The following is a 15,424-nucleotide window of genomic DNA, read 5'->3' on the forward strand; positions in this document are numbered from 1 at the left end:
CAGGAGTCGACAGGGGGTGCTGTTTGCACAGGATAGCTTCATTAAGGAAAATGACGGTCTCAAAACCGCAGACCTGTGCCATGTGGAGCAGGTTTTGCCAAGGAGAGCCCTCATAGAGAACGCAGCGTAGATTTCGCAAGCTGATAGTGACTTTCACTGACACATTTCTTATATTTTTAGCAGCAGTCGAACTAGTTTGCACCTTTGAAGTCGTAGGTTGTGCAAAAAGAAAGTAGTTGACAATAGAGAAAAATCCAGCAAAGAAGTACTTAAGTACTTTTTGTGCACAGTATGGTTTTATGCATTTTACGCTTATTCATCATATATAATTTCAGCAGTATTATGGTTTAATTAATAAAAAGGTCTGAAATGCTTTTTATTGCTGCTTGCCCAGGGTGAGCTGCTTCAACTATTTTATAGAAAAGCATGCAATGCATATTTAAACATTTTGCTCATTATCTATTGTACAAGTCCTCATCATAACGCATTGAGAGGTCAGTGCATCATTAACAAAGCAGCAGTCACAGGCGACAAAGGGTAAGAACAGATCATTTGAAAAGTAAACAGTTATGCAGAAATAACCAACGGAAAACATAAAAAAAAAACCCTGTGTTTTGATTTCACTAATCAAAACACAATTCCTTTAAACATTAAAACTGGTTAGCATTAAACAGGGAAAGTACAGAGTACACTCAGAAGTTCAATCATTTCAGGCTCTTGGTTGAAGCTGGATCAGGCTTTCTTTCAAGATATGCAGCCTTTGCAGTGGCCTAAATTTCTTTAAATTCAAACAATGTTCAGATATGAACAGATATGTTTCCATAGGTAACTGCCTTTGTGCACATTAAATCTCTCTCTCTTCAGAGCTTAAAATCTTTTTACTTATGTTAAATTGTTCTTCAGTAGGATTCTTGTTAGTCATATATCAGACGTCATTCAGGTACTGATGATATACATCTCAAGTCCTCCAACGCAGCCTTTTAAAGTAGTGTAAATCTTTGCATATGTCATTTGTTTCTTTTACCCACAGTTATGGGCTGTTCTACTAATACAAATTACCTCAGCATTGAGGGATGTGTGTGCACAGAGCGGTCGATGCGTCTTAGTGTGTCAGAGCATGCACACGGCAGCCTACTCTGTGTGCACGCATGGGGAGTGAGGTGGAGATGGACTGACAGACAGCGTAAAAGAGAGAGTGCACCTAGTTAAACTCAAGACTTTTCCATGACTTGCTCCCTGTGGCATGCACTCTATCTGAGAGACTAATTGAACTGCATGGCTTTATCAGTATAAACTTTTCAAGGGTCAGCTCCATCACTTCAGAGGACGATGGAAAAACGTTGTGTTTTTTCAGACTGGTGGCAGCTCACCTTCGAATAAAAAGCAGCAGCTCCACAAGATTGATGACGGTTGTTTAAGAAAATTTAGCAAAAGAGTTTTGCTCATTTTCTCCCAAACATATTCCCTAAGAGAATTCCCCTTATCTGAGAGCTCAAGTAATTTTAATCCACGGAAAAGTTAAAACACAAACACTTGTTTGCTGATAAAAGACAACTTGGGAGGTAAGTGTAGTTAGTGTAATTCACCTTTGTTTTCCTTTTTACAGCGAAAGTTATGACCAAACTGACTGATAGCGCTCGACATGAGCAACAACACTGATTTAAGTTAAACATGCCTTTCCGCTTACATAAGTCCATGTGGGAGAGAGAGTGACTTTTTAGGCATAGTACGCTGTGTTTTGGTTTATTTTGAATAGAATCTATTCATAGCCCTTTAATGAGGTTTTACTGGAAAGAAAAAAAAAACCATTTGGTTTGTTTTTTTATATAACATTCTTGCCTCTGATGACCTATTGCGCTTTTTTGGTTTTTCAAAGAGGGTTAGATCTAAATCCTCTTCCCTTTCACTTCTCTTCCTCTACAAACTTACATGTCTCAGCTCTACATCTGTAACAAGGCACACACAACGCTGTCACTCAATTTTTATTTTCTGTCTGTTTAATTCCATGTCCCCGTCTCTCTGTCCTCACTTTTTCCACTCTGATCTCTACGGAATAGCAGCAGCCTGTGGCTTAGCACATTAATGCACAAAACTCCGACACAAAGTGGACGCCAGCGGTCTTGTATTGATCAAAGCTTTAAAAGCTTTAAACTGAGATGCACCTTGCATCACTGTTAAACAGAGAGCTCAGTCCTGGGGTGCTCTGACTCATCAGTCCTCTGGGCTTTTAGCTGTGTATCCAACTGTTGCATTATGTCTTGTCTGATGAGTTTCAGAGAGCGGATTTGCAGAGTTGCGCATGTTTGAGTCCGGTTATCTTTGCAGGGATGCAGGATTTGTTTCAAATAGCAATTTATGGTGTTTTGTTCTCGATTGGTTTATCACATGTATCAGTGCTGTAGTGTAATTTGGAAAGTACATTGGTTACATTTTATTGGGCAATAATGGCGCTAAACAAAATCACAGGTGTCACTTTTACTATGGTTGCCTTTTACCTTATCTCACTGAACCTTATTTAGATTGGCCACCAAGAGAGATGAAAGGTCTTTGACCTATGATTTAGCAATGTCAAGGCGCAGGTGTCATTATGCTCTCCCTCCTCATCATCCTTCATTTTACCCCCTGACTCCTTAACCTTTTAATCCCCCCTTCTTGTTTGCATCCCTCTCCATGTATCTTATTCTAACTCTTCCCTCGCAAACAGTGCCAGATATGTGTCTACGCTTGGTAGGCCGACTCCAGACAGGTTATAAATAACTATCTGAGTTTTTGCTTCATGTCCTGAGAGCTCTACTTTCTTCTCACACTTGAGGAACCATGGGAAAAGAATCTTTCCCTTACGCACATGGTGCTCATAATAACAGACACAGTTGTACATAAAACCTTCAAGCCCCTGCACCCCTTTGCAAGCTTCGCACAAACACAGAGGCACAGTTATGCATGAACACAAAGAATAAAACTCAGTGGCTTACAGAGTAAGGTTGTAGCACTAAAATAGCAAGGGAACTGTTTATAATGAAACAAAACCTGAAGTGTGGGAATGCAGAGAGCATTTCTACTGTTGTGTAAGTATGGGAATGTTGTTGGAACAACAGAATAGATTAAAAGTATGGGATAGCGAAAGAACAAGAAAACAATCAAAGTGGAGCAAAAAGGGAAAAATCTAAAGTTGCATCAAGGGTAAGCGTTTTGTTTAATGATATGTTTTAGGAAATAAAAAGGGGTTCTTGTGAGTTTATGCGCAGAGGAGTGATAGTGAAACAGTGTTAATGTGGACTATAGCTGGGAGTCGAGGCGAATTCAGGGGTTGGCAGGTCAGACTCTGCTGACACACCGGGATCAGCGATGGGATTGTTTCCATTGGAAAGAATTCCAAGAATGAGCTAGAAGAGCTATCAGTGACTTCACTCGGAGGACTCTGACAGCAGTTTTAATACACAGCCAGGCGCACACGCTCTCACACACTTTTAAAGATACTGCATCTCATGCCAACAATGGTGTGCGAGACACACTCCCCCCCCCCATGTCACAGGGTTCTCAGTGACTCTGACCAAGCAGTCATCTTACAAAATGAATGCTGTCACCTCTGACCACAAACGCTTCAGTTAGCAAAAAAGATTTACAGTTTGAAGAAACTTTGACTGAATATAAGATGAATGTAGTTAAATTCATACAGGCCACAGTTAAATTTAATAGAAAAGTATGCTTAGAAATGATGCACATTTTGGGAAACATTTACTTTAATTTACCTAAAAACAACATAACTGAGTAAGTTAGAGCTGAGTTTTCACAGTTTTTTCAGATAGCAAAATGTTGGCGTGCTGTAGAAGTCCTTAGTGATAGGTTTAATTCACAGTGGCTTTGCAACACAACAAAAAAATCTGATGCAAATGGTGTTAAGTCCTGTCTTTTCACTTTCTTACTTTTCAGCATTATTAAAAAAAAAAAAAAACACGAATGAGGAAACAGCTTGAACTTGTTTCAAGGAACATTTTAGGGTGTTACAGGTAAACATTCCTGCAGTCAGATCTTAACTTGTCCTGATGAGGGTATTATAACTTTATTGTTCTGCCATTTGCTTGTCTCAGTTTGGTTTTCAGAGTTAGGTTTGAAGGGGAAAAAACAAATACAGTTTGCAGGGTTGCAAAAAGTCTAACTTCAAAGGTTCTTTACTGAGTTAATCAGCTACAAAGTGACTGAAGAAAAAGAGCTGAAAATAAGAACTGCTTAAAATGTCAAAGTTCCATGGAAAGATGCTGGAGGGCCCACTTTCATATCTCCCTTAACCTCGGAAACACAGGACCTTTCTTTATTAAACCTGAAGTATATTGCTTTCTTCAGCAATATTTGACGGACGTCGTGGAGTTCAGAGGTCTCTGGCTGACGTCATATGATTGCGTAGCTGGATGCAAGTTCAGTCAGCTTCCCCAAGGGCTGTAGTTATCCTTTTCTAACTTCTTGTAATTTCTTCTTTCCATGATCTCATGACTTTTTCCACTGAGATCAAGAAACAGCTATTAAGAATGTCACAAAGGACATTCATTTTCTAGTCTATTCAAAACCAGACGCGGCGGCTTCCTGGGCCAGACACACACATTCTGCAGCCGACCACCATTATCAGCTGGGGGGTATTAATAACTCTTTATGTTCCATTTTTTTCCAGGAAGAAGGAAGCGGGACAGAATGACCTTTCATTGTTCCATTTCCAGGAAGTGACCCTAAGGCCCCAAGAGTACCACCTTGGCCAGTATATGAGGCCCTTGGCCCCCAAAGGGCCTACTGCAGCAACTCTTATGAACTATTCCCAGTACCAGGCAATCCAAGCTGACCTCGAGGGTCACAAATAGAGCACATGGCAGCAAATCACCTGAGAAGTTTCCATTGTAACAGTGATCAGAAAGCTTTTTGCTTAGTCCCTTAACTCCCCCCAGTTCCCGGTTACAGCTTTTCCACTCAACCACATTTTATTAGTCTCGTTTCATTCTGGAGAGTGTTTATGAGTAGTACTTGAGGAGCTGCTTCCTCGGGGTAAGACAGCGTTCTATCCTTAATTTTGCAGAAAATGAAGTCTTTCAAAAAAAAAACTGGCAGGGAAACCCATCGTTCTTTATACTGCTGGATAGCACCACCTTATTTTAAACGTACCATTTAAAAAATAAATACATTTTTAAAGAACTTAAAATGAAGTCTGTTCAGTGTTCAGGAATGAGGTTTTGCTTATACTAGGTGTAACACTGTGTGCAAGCTGTAGACAGGAAGTAACATGCGGCCTGCTCTCGCTTCTATATATACACACACACATATATTTGATACATGCATCTGTTTTCGTAGAGAGAGAGAAAGAGATTCTGTATGCGAAAGATGCGAAGCAGGAAGTAATACCGCTTTTCTCTAACCATTGCAGGTGAAGTGAATGGAGAGAAGGGGGGTAGGGGTTAAGATAGAGAATGTAAGTAAACACTGAAGTAAAGTCTCTTGGAAGATACTTCAAATGTGCTGGAGGACTACCCCTCTAAAAACAGCCATTAACTTGTACTGTAAACATGGAAGTCAGACTCACAGCTGGATAGCAAATTCAAATGTTTATTTACAGCCTTTGTAATAGTCACTGAGAAGAGTGGTCTAAATACAAAAATAACAGGAAAAAAAAACAAAACAAAACAAGAGAAAGATGGCGGCTTATCTCCCTGAGCTTTACAAAAAACAATGTGGGACCTGCAGGTGACAGGAGAGAGATGTTCTGTACACAGCCCTAATGCCACAAAATGAGAAAATACAAAGACAATATCTCAGACATGCTTCTACAACAGTTAGAAACTGACCCCACATACACCAAGTCATGATGACTGAGTGGAGAAGAACACAGAAACACTGTAGGCAAATAAACTGACACATTACTACCAGAGAACCAGTAACAATATTAACAGCGTTTGGCAAACATCAAGAGTTCCAAGAGCGACGTGAACACAGATTACTTCTGCAAACTGTGGCCCACGGTGCGAATTCTCTACAACCTGTACTTCATGGTGTTGCTTCAAAAGTATGGCTGTTTTATAAAAAAAAAAAAAAAAAAAAAAAAAAAAAAAAAAAAAGGAAGACTGGGAAAGACAATCAAATGTGTACAGCTCAGAGTGAATCTCAGACTTAGTCTTTCTAAAAAGTTACAAAGAAATCAAGAAAAAAAAAGAAAAAAAAAGACGATCAGTGCACTACAAGGCCTCGGGAGTCGGCTCACTAGGAATAAGTATTTACATATCCTTCATTGGGTCTGTACATTGCTTTATTAAGTGCTTTTCAAAATTTAACATTTCCCATCCTTATTCAGCTTTTCTCTTTGAACAGCAGCCTGTCGGTGACACTTTGTTCTCAGTCAGATCATTTTACTGCATCATCAAAATACTGTCCATCATAAGGCTTTCAGGAGGCCAGTGTCATGAGGGGGATCATAGCATAACTTGACTTTGGTACATAACGGGGAAAAAGGAACTCGTCCCACATATATTTATCATGCATACCATTTCTCACCTCTTTGATTTTCACAACACTTCTATTTTTCCCCCTCCATTTTTTTTTTTTTTTTTTTTTTTTAAATGCGAGTGGCTGACAGTGAAGGACACCCCCCCCCACCCCCAAAACTAAAACATTCCCAACAACATTTTGCACAAAACCCATTCAACAGACAAGTCACAAAGTTTCAGCTTCTCCAGAACAGACAAGTCTACAGCAGTGGCAATTACAATAATAATAACATAGCAAACCAGATTCTGAACACAAACATTGACAGTGTACTGTACAATAATTCCCACGGGTACCACAATAGTTCTGCATACAAGTAGGAAGCCTCTGGGGTCATGACGCCAGCCATTTTGAAGTTAGGTACAGAGCAGTAGTAGCATCCTGCAGTGCGAGACCTGTCCATGGAGCACTGAGCTGCCGCTGTCCAACAGGACATCCGGTCTGGGCCGAGACACACACGGTGGTAAGAAGTAGGTGAAGGTTAGAGGTGTGCATTGTCTGATCTCTTCCAAGTCTGTTTTTGATTGGATTTGCAGTCCAGGAGGATACGTTACGATGTCATAAAAGTGTGTTTATGTGTGCATATTGCTTCTCGCGTGGAGTGATTTGTATTTCTTTTTTGGTGTCATGGGAAACGAGACGGCATCTGTCAGTTGAGTGAACTGGAGTGCTGATGTGAAGTATAACCAGTGTATGAAACGGGACAGTCCATCAGAAAGAAGAAAGAGTGTATGGGTGCTATAACACAGCCTCTAGTGCTGCGAGTTCTGTGCTGGCTGTCCATTTTGAATGTTGCTATTCTGTTCCTCTTCTTCTTCCTCTTCGTCCTCCTCCTCCTCACTGACCAAAAACTCCTCTGGAGGCCAGCGAAGCTCCCCGCTCTCAACTTCTCCTTCTGTCGGCTCAACCACAATGGATGGGAGGCGATCTTTGAGCTTACAGCAGCGGTCAAAATCCGAGGGGTCTGGGAATATCTGTAGAGAAAATACACAAATGGTTATTCATCTGTCATTAGCTGAACGGGGATACTAGTTGGGCTCTGAAATGTAGAGGAGCGTCAGCTATCCCCCCCCAAAAAGTTATTTGTAAGCAAGGCTTTTGGATTCCTACAACTTAACTTGAATCTTGTGCAAGTGTTGCAGGCACCACTATAGGGCTGCAACGAAGGAGGAAGTGATGCGAAGACTAAACATCTGCGATAGGAACGGGTTGATTAAAATCCCAGTGGCATACCTGTGCTTGCCCAACCCACATTCCTTCAGTTATACCAGCTTTCTGCATAGATGCTGCACAAGGGTCTGTATGGGTAAATGAGGCATCTCTAGCAGGACTTAGGATAAATGCTGCCTCATGTTTAATCTCAATGTCTTGGAAGGAATTGTGCCAAGCAGCTCATAGCCGCTTATGAACGTCACCCGCAACTCGGAGGATTATACAATAGCATAATCATAACATTTTAAACCAAGAGTTAAAAAAAGTAAAATATCACTGCGACATGATTTGTGCATAATTAGGAAACCTATCCCTGTAACAGTCAGCTTTTGAATATTGTACACTTCTGTGGATGTAAAGTCAAAAATCTCCTCGGAAAGAACACGAAATCTGTTGCGATATCTGCAAATCCATGTATGCTGATAAATGTGGAGTGTCACACTAAAATATTTGGATCTGAACTGAAGGGCATGAGAGACAGACTGACAACAGAGATTACACGCATTCCCTGTCCTGGCAAGATTTGACATCAACCTCCGACTTTCTCTGTTCTCAGGAACAGGAGGAATGGCCCAGGGGGAAAAAGCCTGCCACTCCTGGTCCAAGAACAGCAGTTTTTCTCCCCCCCTCTTTTTTGCTGTTGTTTGGATAAAGTGGATGAATATTTTTAGACCTGCATATTTCATTCCTAGACATTTGGGGGTGGGGTAAAGGGGGCGATGTCGCTGTCTGGGCATAGAGCCGAGTGGAAAGAAAGCATTAGATGGGGCAGGAGAGAAAGTGAGACAAGAGATAGAGGAGACCCAGCTGTGTCCAAGTCTTCATGAATTCCATAGGAGACAGATGAGAAGGGAGGAAAGAGAGGAAAAAAAGCAAACCAGGAAAATCTCTCAGGTTATAAAAGGTTGTACGTGTCCATTAGTCGTTTTTGTTTTACATTCTTCAAACCCAGGTGCATAACAAACTGTGCCAAGTAAATGCCATGTAATTATGTGTGCACGCAGATCTGTATTTATGTGTAATGCTTGAGTCGATCTGCATTTCTGGCCAGCATCGCTAATCCTCACTGTGCGTCAGCACCAAGGGGAGTTGGGCAGTGAGTGACCTTGCCTTCGGACCCCTAGCTAACACATGTAATCACTTTCACTTCCAATGACAGGAAGTGAAGACACATCACCCAGGCACAATGTAGGCTATTTTAAGCTCTTCTAGCGTGGTTAGTTGTGGGGGGGGGGGGGGCACTGCACTGTATGCCTGAATCATGACATTGCCTTGTGATAATTCAGAAAGTCAACATCTACTCAGTTTTCACCATCTAGTATCATAGCTCATATTTATTTTAGTAGCTTTTGTAATAGCATCTGGGATTTCATGGCCATGGTTACTAGAGTCAAAGTCCTAGGAACTCATAATAGAGGAAGCTACTGATGGAGCATCACCAGTTCATACAGGGCTTCTCTAAGGAGATCCTGGGACATTGGGCAGGATAAGGATAGAAAGAGTGAGGGAGTGACACACTGGCACCCTCCTTTTCTCTTGGCCCCTCTCAGACAGACTCACAGCTGTGGTGTGAATTGAGTGGAGAGGAAGTGGGCCTTTTCCTCTAGGTCAGTCTACATCCTCTCTGAGTCATAGTCTTCACATACAGCTCTATAAGGTTTATAAATGCACCAAACACACAGTTTGACACTATAATGAAGTTTTAAATGATCAAAATGAACTTAACAGGAGACGACCTCTTTGATAAGTATTCCATCTTCATGTTAATTTCCCTCCCGTAGAGTATTGACAGAAAGCCTTTTAATTTTTAGACAGTAAAATAATGAAGCAGCTGCATATTCAAATAATTTCATTTCTAAGATGACCCTGCTCAGCTGACAGCAAAACAAAGCCGTTGGCTACAACTTGTCAAGACCACCTGATAGCCGCTTTTAAAAACACTAATCTGTTGAGGGTTTATTTTTGTGACGGACCTCGGATAATTTGAATGTGCAGACCTCTGATAAGTCAGTCGGATAGACAGACTTTGAAGCTGTAACAACTATAATCTGCAATGTCCTTTCCATTACATATTAGAATTTTAAAGAAAGAAACAGCACAAGGGCTGTGCAATTTAGCTATAATGCTTTCTTATCATTGTAATCTCAGTATCTAGGTGGGCATTCTTGCTTTATCTTAAAACACAGATTTTTATCTGTAAAAATTCAAATATTTGCTTCGCTTGTAATGATGGAAGAAAGAAAATAATCACTATATCATTAGATGATACTCAGATTCAAGATAATAAATGGATAAAAGCAGGTATGAAATGACAATGCTGCATAAAAATGCACAGGCTGGGAATTTGGAAGGAAGTGCTGTTTATCTGTCATGCATGCACGTGTGTCCTACCTGGAAGGAGAGTCTGTCCTTGCTGGGGCTGAGCCTCATGTCCTCCATGGGGGTGCTGTTGATCATCACCTCAGTCATATCTCGGCTGGGCACAAACACTGGGCTGTAGGGTTGAAAGAAGAAGACAGGCAATGTGATTAGACACAGTGATGATCATAGCACAGTTGCCCGGCATCTGCAGATAAAATAAAAACACTAAGATTTATAGTGTTGAATTATCCAAATGTTTCTAATCAATAATAATGTAATCCCCGTGTATTTTGTATGGCATACTACTGCGCAGACTGTATACAGTGAAGATAAACTGATAAAAGTTCAAAGGCTATAATAACTAACACAAGCATGCCAATGAGAGAGAGAGAGAAACACTTATCAAACCATCTATTTGTAGCCCAGGTCTGAAAGTTATGGTTGATCCATTTCCCTGCTGATGTTTGACAGTTTTGTTTATACTCTGCACATCTCCACCACAACACAACACGCATCCAGTCCGTCTGCTTTGCTAATGCACTGCAAAGCTGCAGAGCTCATGATGCGGCTTGCATAAGGTGGCCGTTTCTCAATACAGAGTGATGTGCTCTTGCGCTAGCAACCAGAGAACAGTCATTGTGAGAGTGTGCTGGGGGCGTGCTGTGGTATTTGACTGGGGAGGAACTTGATGCACTCAGTTCCATCAAAGCTTGGCCAAACTTTCCATTTTAGATGAAAGTAGCAAGAGGTTGTTTATCCAAGCTCAGTGCATTCACTATCCAGCATTGTCGCAGTAACGCTTAAAGCAGGTCCCAAGACTCGCATAGATGCTGTCTTGAGACAAGATGCTGAGCGGCCTTCTCACGCTCTCTATTTAAAGCCTGGTGCCTAGTGGTCAGTGGCCACAGGCTTGTGGTTTGTGTGGTCACTGGCTAAAAAGGACAAAGAAAATAGAGCATGCCAAGAAGCTCACTCACATGCTCACATTATCCAGTTTGATGGGCTTGCTTATTTATTTATTTTTTGGGACAAGATGTGTGGGCTTCACTTAACCTACTTTAAATCAGAAATTCAGACGGAGGGTTTATTTTTAGATGCATCAGAAGCATGAAACTTATATATTTTTTAAAAGGTAGGCTTTGGTGAAAATGGTATTATGGTATAACTTTTCTTTTTTAAGGATCTGATGAATTCTCTGACAGAGACATATTTTATTAAAGAAATAAATATATATTGATAAGGGGAAAAAAAAACTGAAGTCTCTCTACAAACAAATCTGTCAAACCCTTACTTTCACTTCATCTGCCATTACATGGAATATATTATGTGGAATTTCTGCGTAAAGTACTGTTCTGCCTTATTATCTCCATGCATGACTCATTCAAAGCGCAGCGTCCTGACAATCCCCTCTGCATTGCTTCAACCTCGATGTTTGAATGGAAGATTTTTATTGTTGACCTTTGTTTTTGTTTGGGAAATTGTCAAGATGACACCAACCCACAAGAACTTTATTACATTTTGTACTGAGAACACCTAACATTAAAAAGTTAAGAGAGCCACAGGCTAGAACAGCACTCAGATCATTCACTGACCCCTGGTACAACCCAGGATTTCTAGGTCTCCGCTTTGTGTATCTGAACCTTTAATCAGTACCGTCAACTTTTGAATGTAACACATGTACCTATACACATACTGCAGTTTCTATGTAGCCTAAATTAAGATGGGATTATTAACAAGGGGGACTGAATCATGAGATATAAGACAGTCAGAGATCTTTAACCCCTGGGGCATAGAAATAATCAATTTTTCCATCCCTAAATATACACAACCTCTTGTTGTTTCAGGAAGAAAGACTGCCATCATAGCAGGGTGTACAATGGCTCTGAAAATGTTAAAATTAAAAAGCTTCCGTCTGAATCACTGTTAAGTAACCTTTTCTGCGCCAGTGAGACGACTGGCCAGAAACAATAGCCGGATATCCAGAAATAAACCGAGGAGGCTTGAGGGATATGCAAGGTTTAGGATGGGAAAAAAAAAGTCAGCTCAGGTTATTCTTTAACTAATATCATCGCTGAGTGGGGTTCAGAGGAGCGTGAGGCAGACATGCAAAAACAGCAGAGGTGGAGACAGAAGGATGACAGTGAAGACCTGAGCAGGAGAAGAGGGGAAAGGGAGGGAGAGAAGGAAAAGAAAGATAAACACTTAGGACTTGCCAGTCATATTTCTGTTCGGGGATCTATAAACATCCTGCTCAGCTAAGAATAACAGAACATCAGCCTAATAAAACACAAAGGGGCACAATGAGGAGGAAGTAGGGGTGCATGAGTAACAAGTCAACCTGGGAGGAAACAAACATGCACCAATAGTCCTGGAATTACTGCTTCAGGTGTCAGGGAGGGATCGACGACATGCCCCTCTCAAAGAGGACGCAGGAGTTATCCAAGCAACCAAGTGGTATAGATTAGATGCATTCAGCATGACCGCAACTCGCACGCTTACATGTGACCTTAACAGAGTTAAGGAACAGACCGCCTATTTCTGTAAGCAAGAAACACATTAAAGATACATGACCTCAATGATTAATCGATGAGGCTGGTGGTGCAGATGGCACTTAATCTCTTACCTCTTGACCCAGTCAGCCTAATGCATACCTGGTCCTGCCAGCTTCCTAATGCCTCAGCGAGCCAGGCCACAGATAGATAGCCAGTACCATCACGAGGCCACTACGGTCCAATATGTTCTTGACCATGTGTCCAAAGTTTAGAGCAATTCAGTTAATTAGTTGATTGCTGGGTTCAAGCATAGCTCTTTAAAGCACTTGCTGTACCAAATCTGCTCTACTTATTCCTAACAACGCTGACCTTACGCTGGAGCCTTTTCACATACAAACGACATGAACTTCTTTGGGTTTCTACAGGAAAGCCTTTCCAACTGCTGTCAAAAATCTTCCTTTTCAAAACGTGAACAAAAACTGAGTCTGCTTGTTAAACAAATGTGACGGTTGTTTTATTCACCTGTCCCTGAACTACAAAGAGGCTAGCTCCATGCTAGTTCCTTGCTTCTCTGTAGTGACGCTGACTGGAGCCCAAATGGTCTTTGCAACAATCCCACGCCACAAGAGGAATGTGAAACTTGCATTATTAACATTGTTTCCCCTCTGAACACCCCTGCTAGTCCTTACTACTACTACGACGATCATAAATCTAATGCAATGTGGCAAACACAGAGCGAAGCTGATGACGTTCAGTGCCAAGTGCTGTGCTTTCCACCACCCAAGTCACCCAGCTCTGCAGGTATGCGGGGCTCAATGAGTAGGACCCTCAGAAGTGAGCAGGAACAAATGAGTTGAATCCAGATTCCTGTGGGCTGACCATCACTGAAAACACATATATCAGTGTCCTCTGCGATGTATGTGGAAAATTATCTCTTTACACTGTTGCCAAGTGCTTACTCATATTGAATAGTTTGAGAAACCCAACCAATGGAAGACATTTTTCTCTTTATATGTGATGTAGTATTTTATAAAAGATGATGGCATTTTGGGAGAGAAATGTCTTCTTGTTGGCACAGAGAAAGGCAAAGACTTCAGTGCAGCATAACAATCTTGTTTCGCACTCCGAAACAGTTACACCACTCTGATAAAACTAAAGAAGTGAAGGTTTCTGACAGCAGTAACATACAAAAGACAGAAGCGCAAGCCTACTGTAAGTAAGCTCAGGCGAGAAAGCAACGTGTGGTTAAAACAAAGAGGTCGATTTTGAACTTCCTGGTAGAGACAAACAGAGGCCTACTGAGGTTTTACCAGTGCTTGCAAAACCATTTTTTTCAAAGCAGCTTGCATAGCCTCTGTAAAGAAAGGAAAATATTTGACAGAAGAGAATTAAAAATGCCCGAACAAACAAAGACACATTCTTTATTCCTCCATCAAAGAGTGAATTATGGAGTCATGGTAGGCTACTGATTGTCGGCTATGGAAAATGTAACACTGATAACAGATATTAGTAATAGATAGGGCACACTTCTCTTTTTGCACGTTCAGTATTTAAGACCAAAAACTGAAAGCAAAGGTCATATTACATTCACATACAGCAAAGTAAGCCTATATGTTCCGAGCTTTCAAAAATGGCATGAAAGTGAGAAGAGATCAACTTACATTTATTGTCAAATGGACTGAAATAAGCTGAAAATGATGACAGCACAGTGAGACTAATGCACCTTTCTAAACTGGCGCATGGAGCAGTACCTAAACCTACCGAATATCCTGGTAACTATTTGATTTTTTTCTTTTAAGACCGAGACCTAGAATATTCTCGTTTTCCAATCTGAGTGCTGTGACATTTCCAATTTCAGGGGCAACACCCCACAGAAAATCTTAAAGGAAACATGAGTGGGTGTAGCAACAAAAATAGGGTGGCTGATTTTAAGGGAAATCACCAATCTAAATGAAACAACTAAATCCTTCATTGTTCTTGTCTGTCAGGTGCAATGCCGAGAAATCCAGCGCCTGACATATAATTAGTTACGATTTTTAAAATGCATAAACAAAAGCACACACATAAACAGGTACGAACGGAAAACAGAGTACTCACCAGTATATCTGCGGTGAAAATACAGACATGAATTCACACCTGCTGTCACTTCTGCTGGGGGGGATCTAATTGCTGCCGCTTACTTCTCTTTACTTTTATTTATTTATGTATTTATTTATTTTTTTCTCTTTGTCTACCACAAAAGCAAAACGGGATGCTCACGCAAAGCGAAAGTCACTGTTCAGCGAAGTCTCGAAAGCCTGCCCTTCAAATTGGTGCGTCTGATCAGATCCACAGCTGTGGCGGAGCATTTATGCGAGAGGCGTGTACTCGAGCAGCCAGAGACACACCTCTCCTCAGCACGAGCCAAAAATCCTCAATGGCAGCTCATTAACGACAAGAGCCAATCAGAGCACAGGCTGTCTGGAGCTCATCCAGCCTCCAGCCCTGATGACGGCAAACGCGGCTGAACCCGCTCATTGGGGACAGGCGAAGAGATGCTGCGCGATGATTTGCAGTCTCTAAGGCAACTAAATGACAGCCTTACCTCCCCTTGAATGACAAAAGCACTCCAATTCGCCCGCTAGTTTATTCGTGACATTTATCCAAATGAGGAGGAAAGAAAGGCTCATTCATAAATATATTCCAAGGGCAAGTCAATGTCTGTAGACTTCGGCAACAACGCAGGATGGTATTTATTTATTTATTTTGCAAGCCTTTACTGTGTTATATCATAGAATGCAAGCACAAGATGACCACAGATTATTATCAAATTATTGTCAGCGGATTTTGTTTTCCATGACCTC

At 41.2% G+C, this 15,424-nt stretch overlaps 1 protein-coding gene across 1 annotated transcript; it reads right to left on the reverse strand.

Moving 5' to 3' along the window:
• Positions 1 to 5,563: 5,563 nt before the first annotated feature.
• Positions 5,564 to 14,917, reverse strand: lbh (LBH regulator of WNT signaling pathway). The gene is made up of 3 exons (XM_040041380.1): positions 14,679 to 14,917; positions 10,120 to 10,222; positions 5,564 to 7,490 (listed from the first exon to the last, which is right to left on the reverse strand). Exons 1-3 carry the CDS (start codon positions 14,705 to 14,707, stop codon positions 7,269 to 7,271), a joined length of 354 nt encoding a protein of 117 aa, XP_039897314.1. The 5' UTR covers positions 14,708 to 14,917; the 3' UTR covers positions 5,564 to 7,268.
• Positions 14,918 to 15,424: the final 507 nt, after the last annotated feature.

The sequence above is a fragment of the Simochromis diagramma genome, unplaced genomic scaffold, assembly GCF_900408965.1.
Source record: "Simochromis diagramma unplaced genomic scaffold, fSimDia1.1 OVJJ01000304.1, whole genome shotgun sequence".
NCBI lineage: Eukaryota > Metazoa > Chordata > Actinopteri > Cichliformes > Cichlidae > Simochromis > Simochromis diagramma.

What these genes read in the sequence shown, in the direction of transcription:
- lbh (XM_040041380.1), bottom strand. Translation starts at nt 14,707, where the DNA reads ATGTCTGTATTTTCACCGCAGATATACTG. An exon ending in TTTTCACCGCAGATATACTG is followed by an intron (nt 10,223 to 14,678) that starts GTGAGTACTCTG and finishes TCAACCCTACAG; the next exon opens with CCCAGTGTTTGTGCCCAGCC. An exon ending in AGGACAGACTCTCCTTCCAG is followed by an intron (nt 7,491 to 10,119) that starts GTAGGACACACG and finishes TTTTCTCTACAG; the next exon opens with ATATTCCCAGACCCCTCGGA.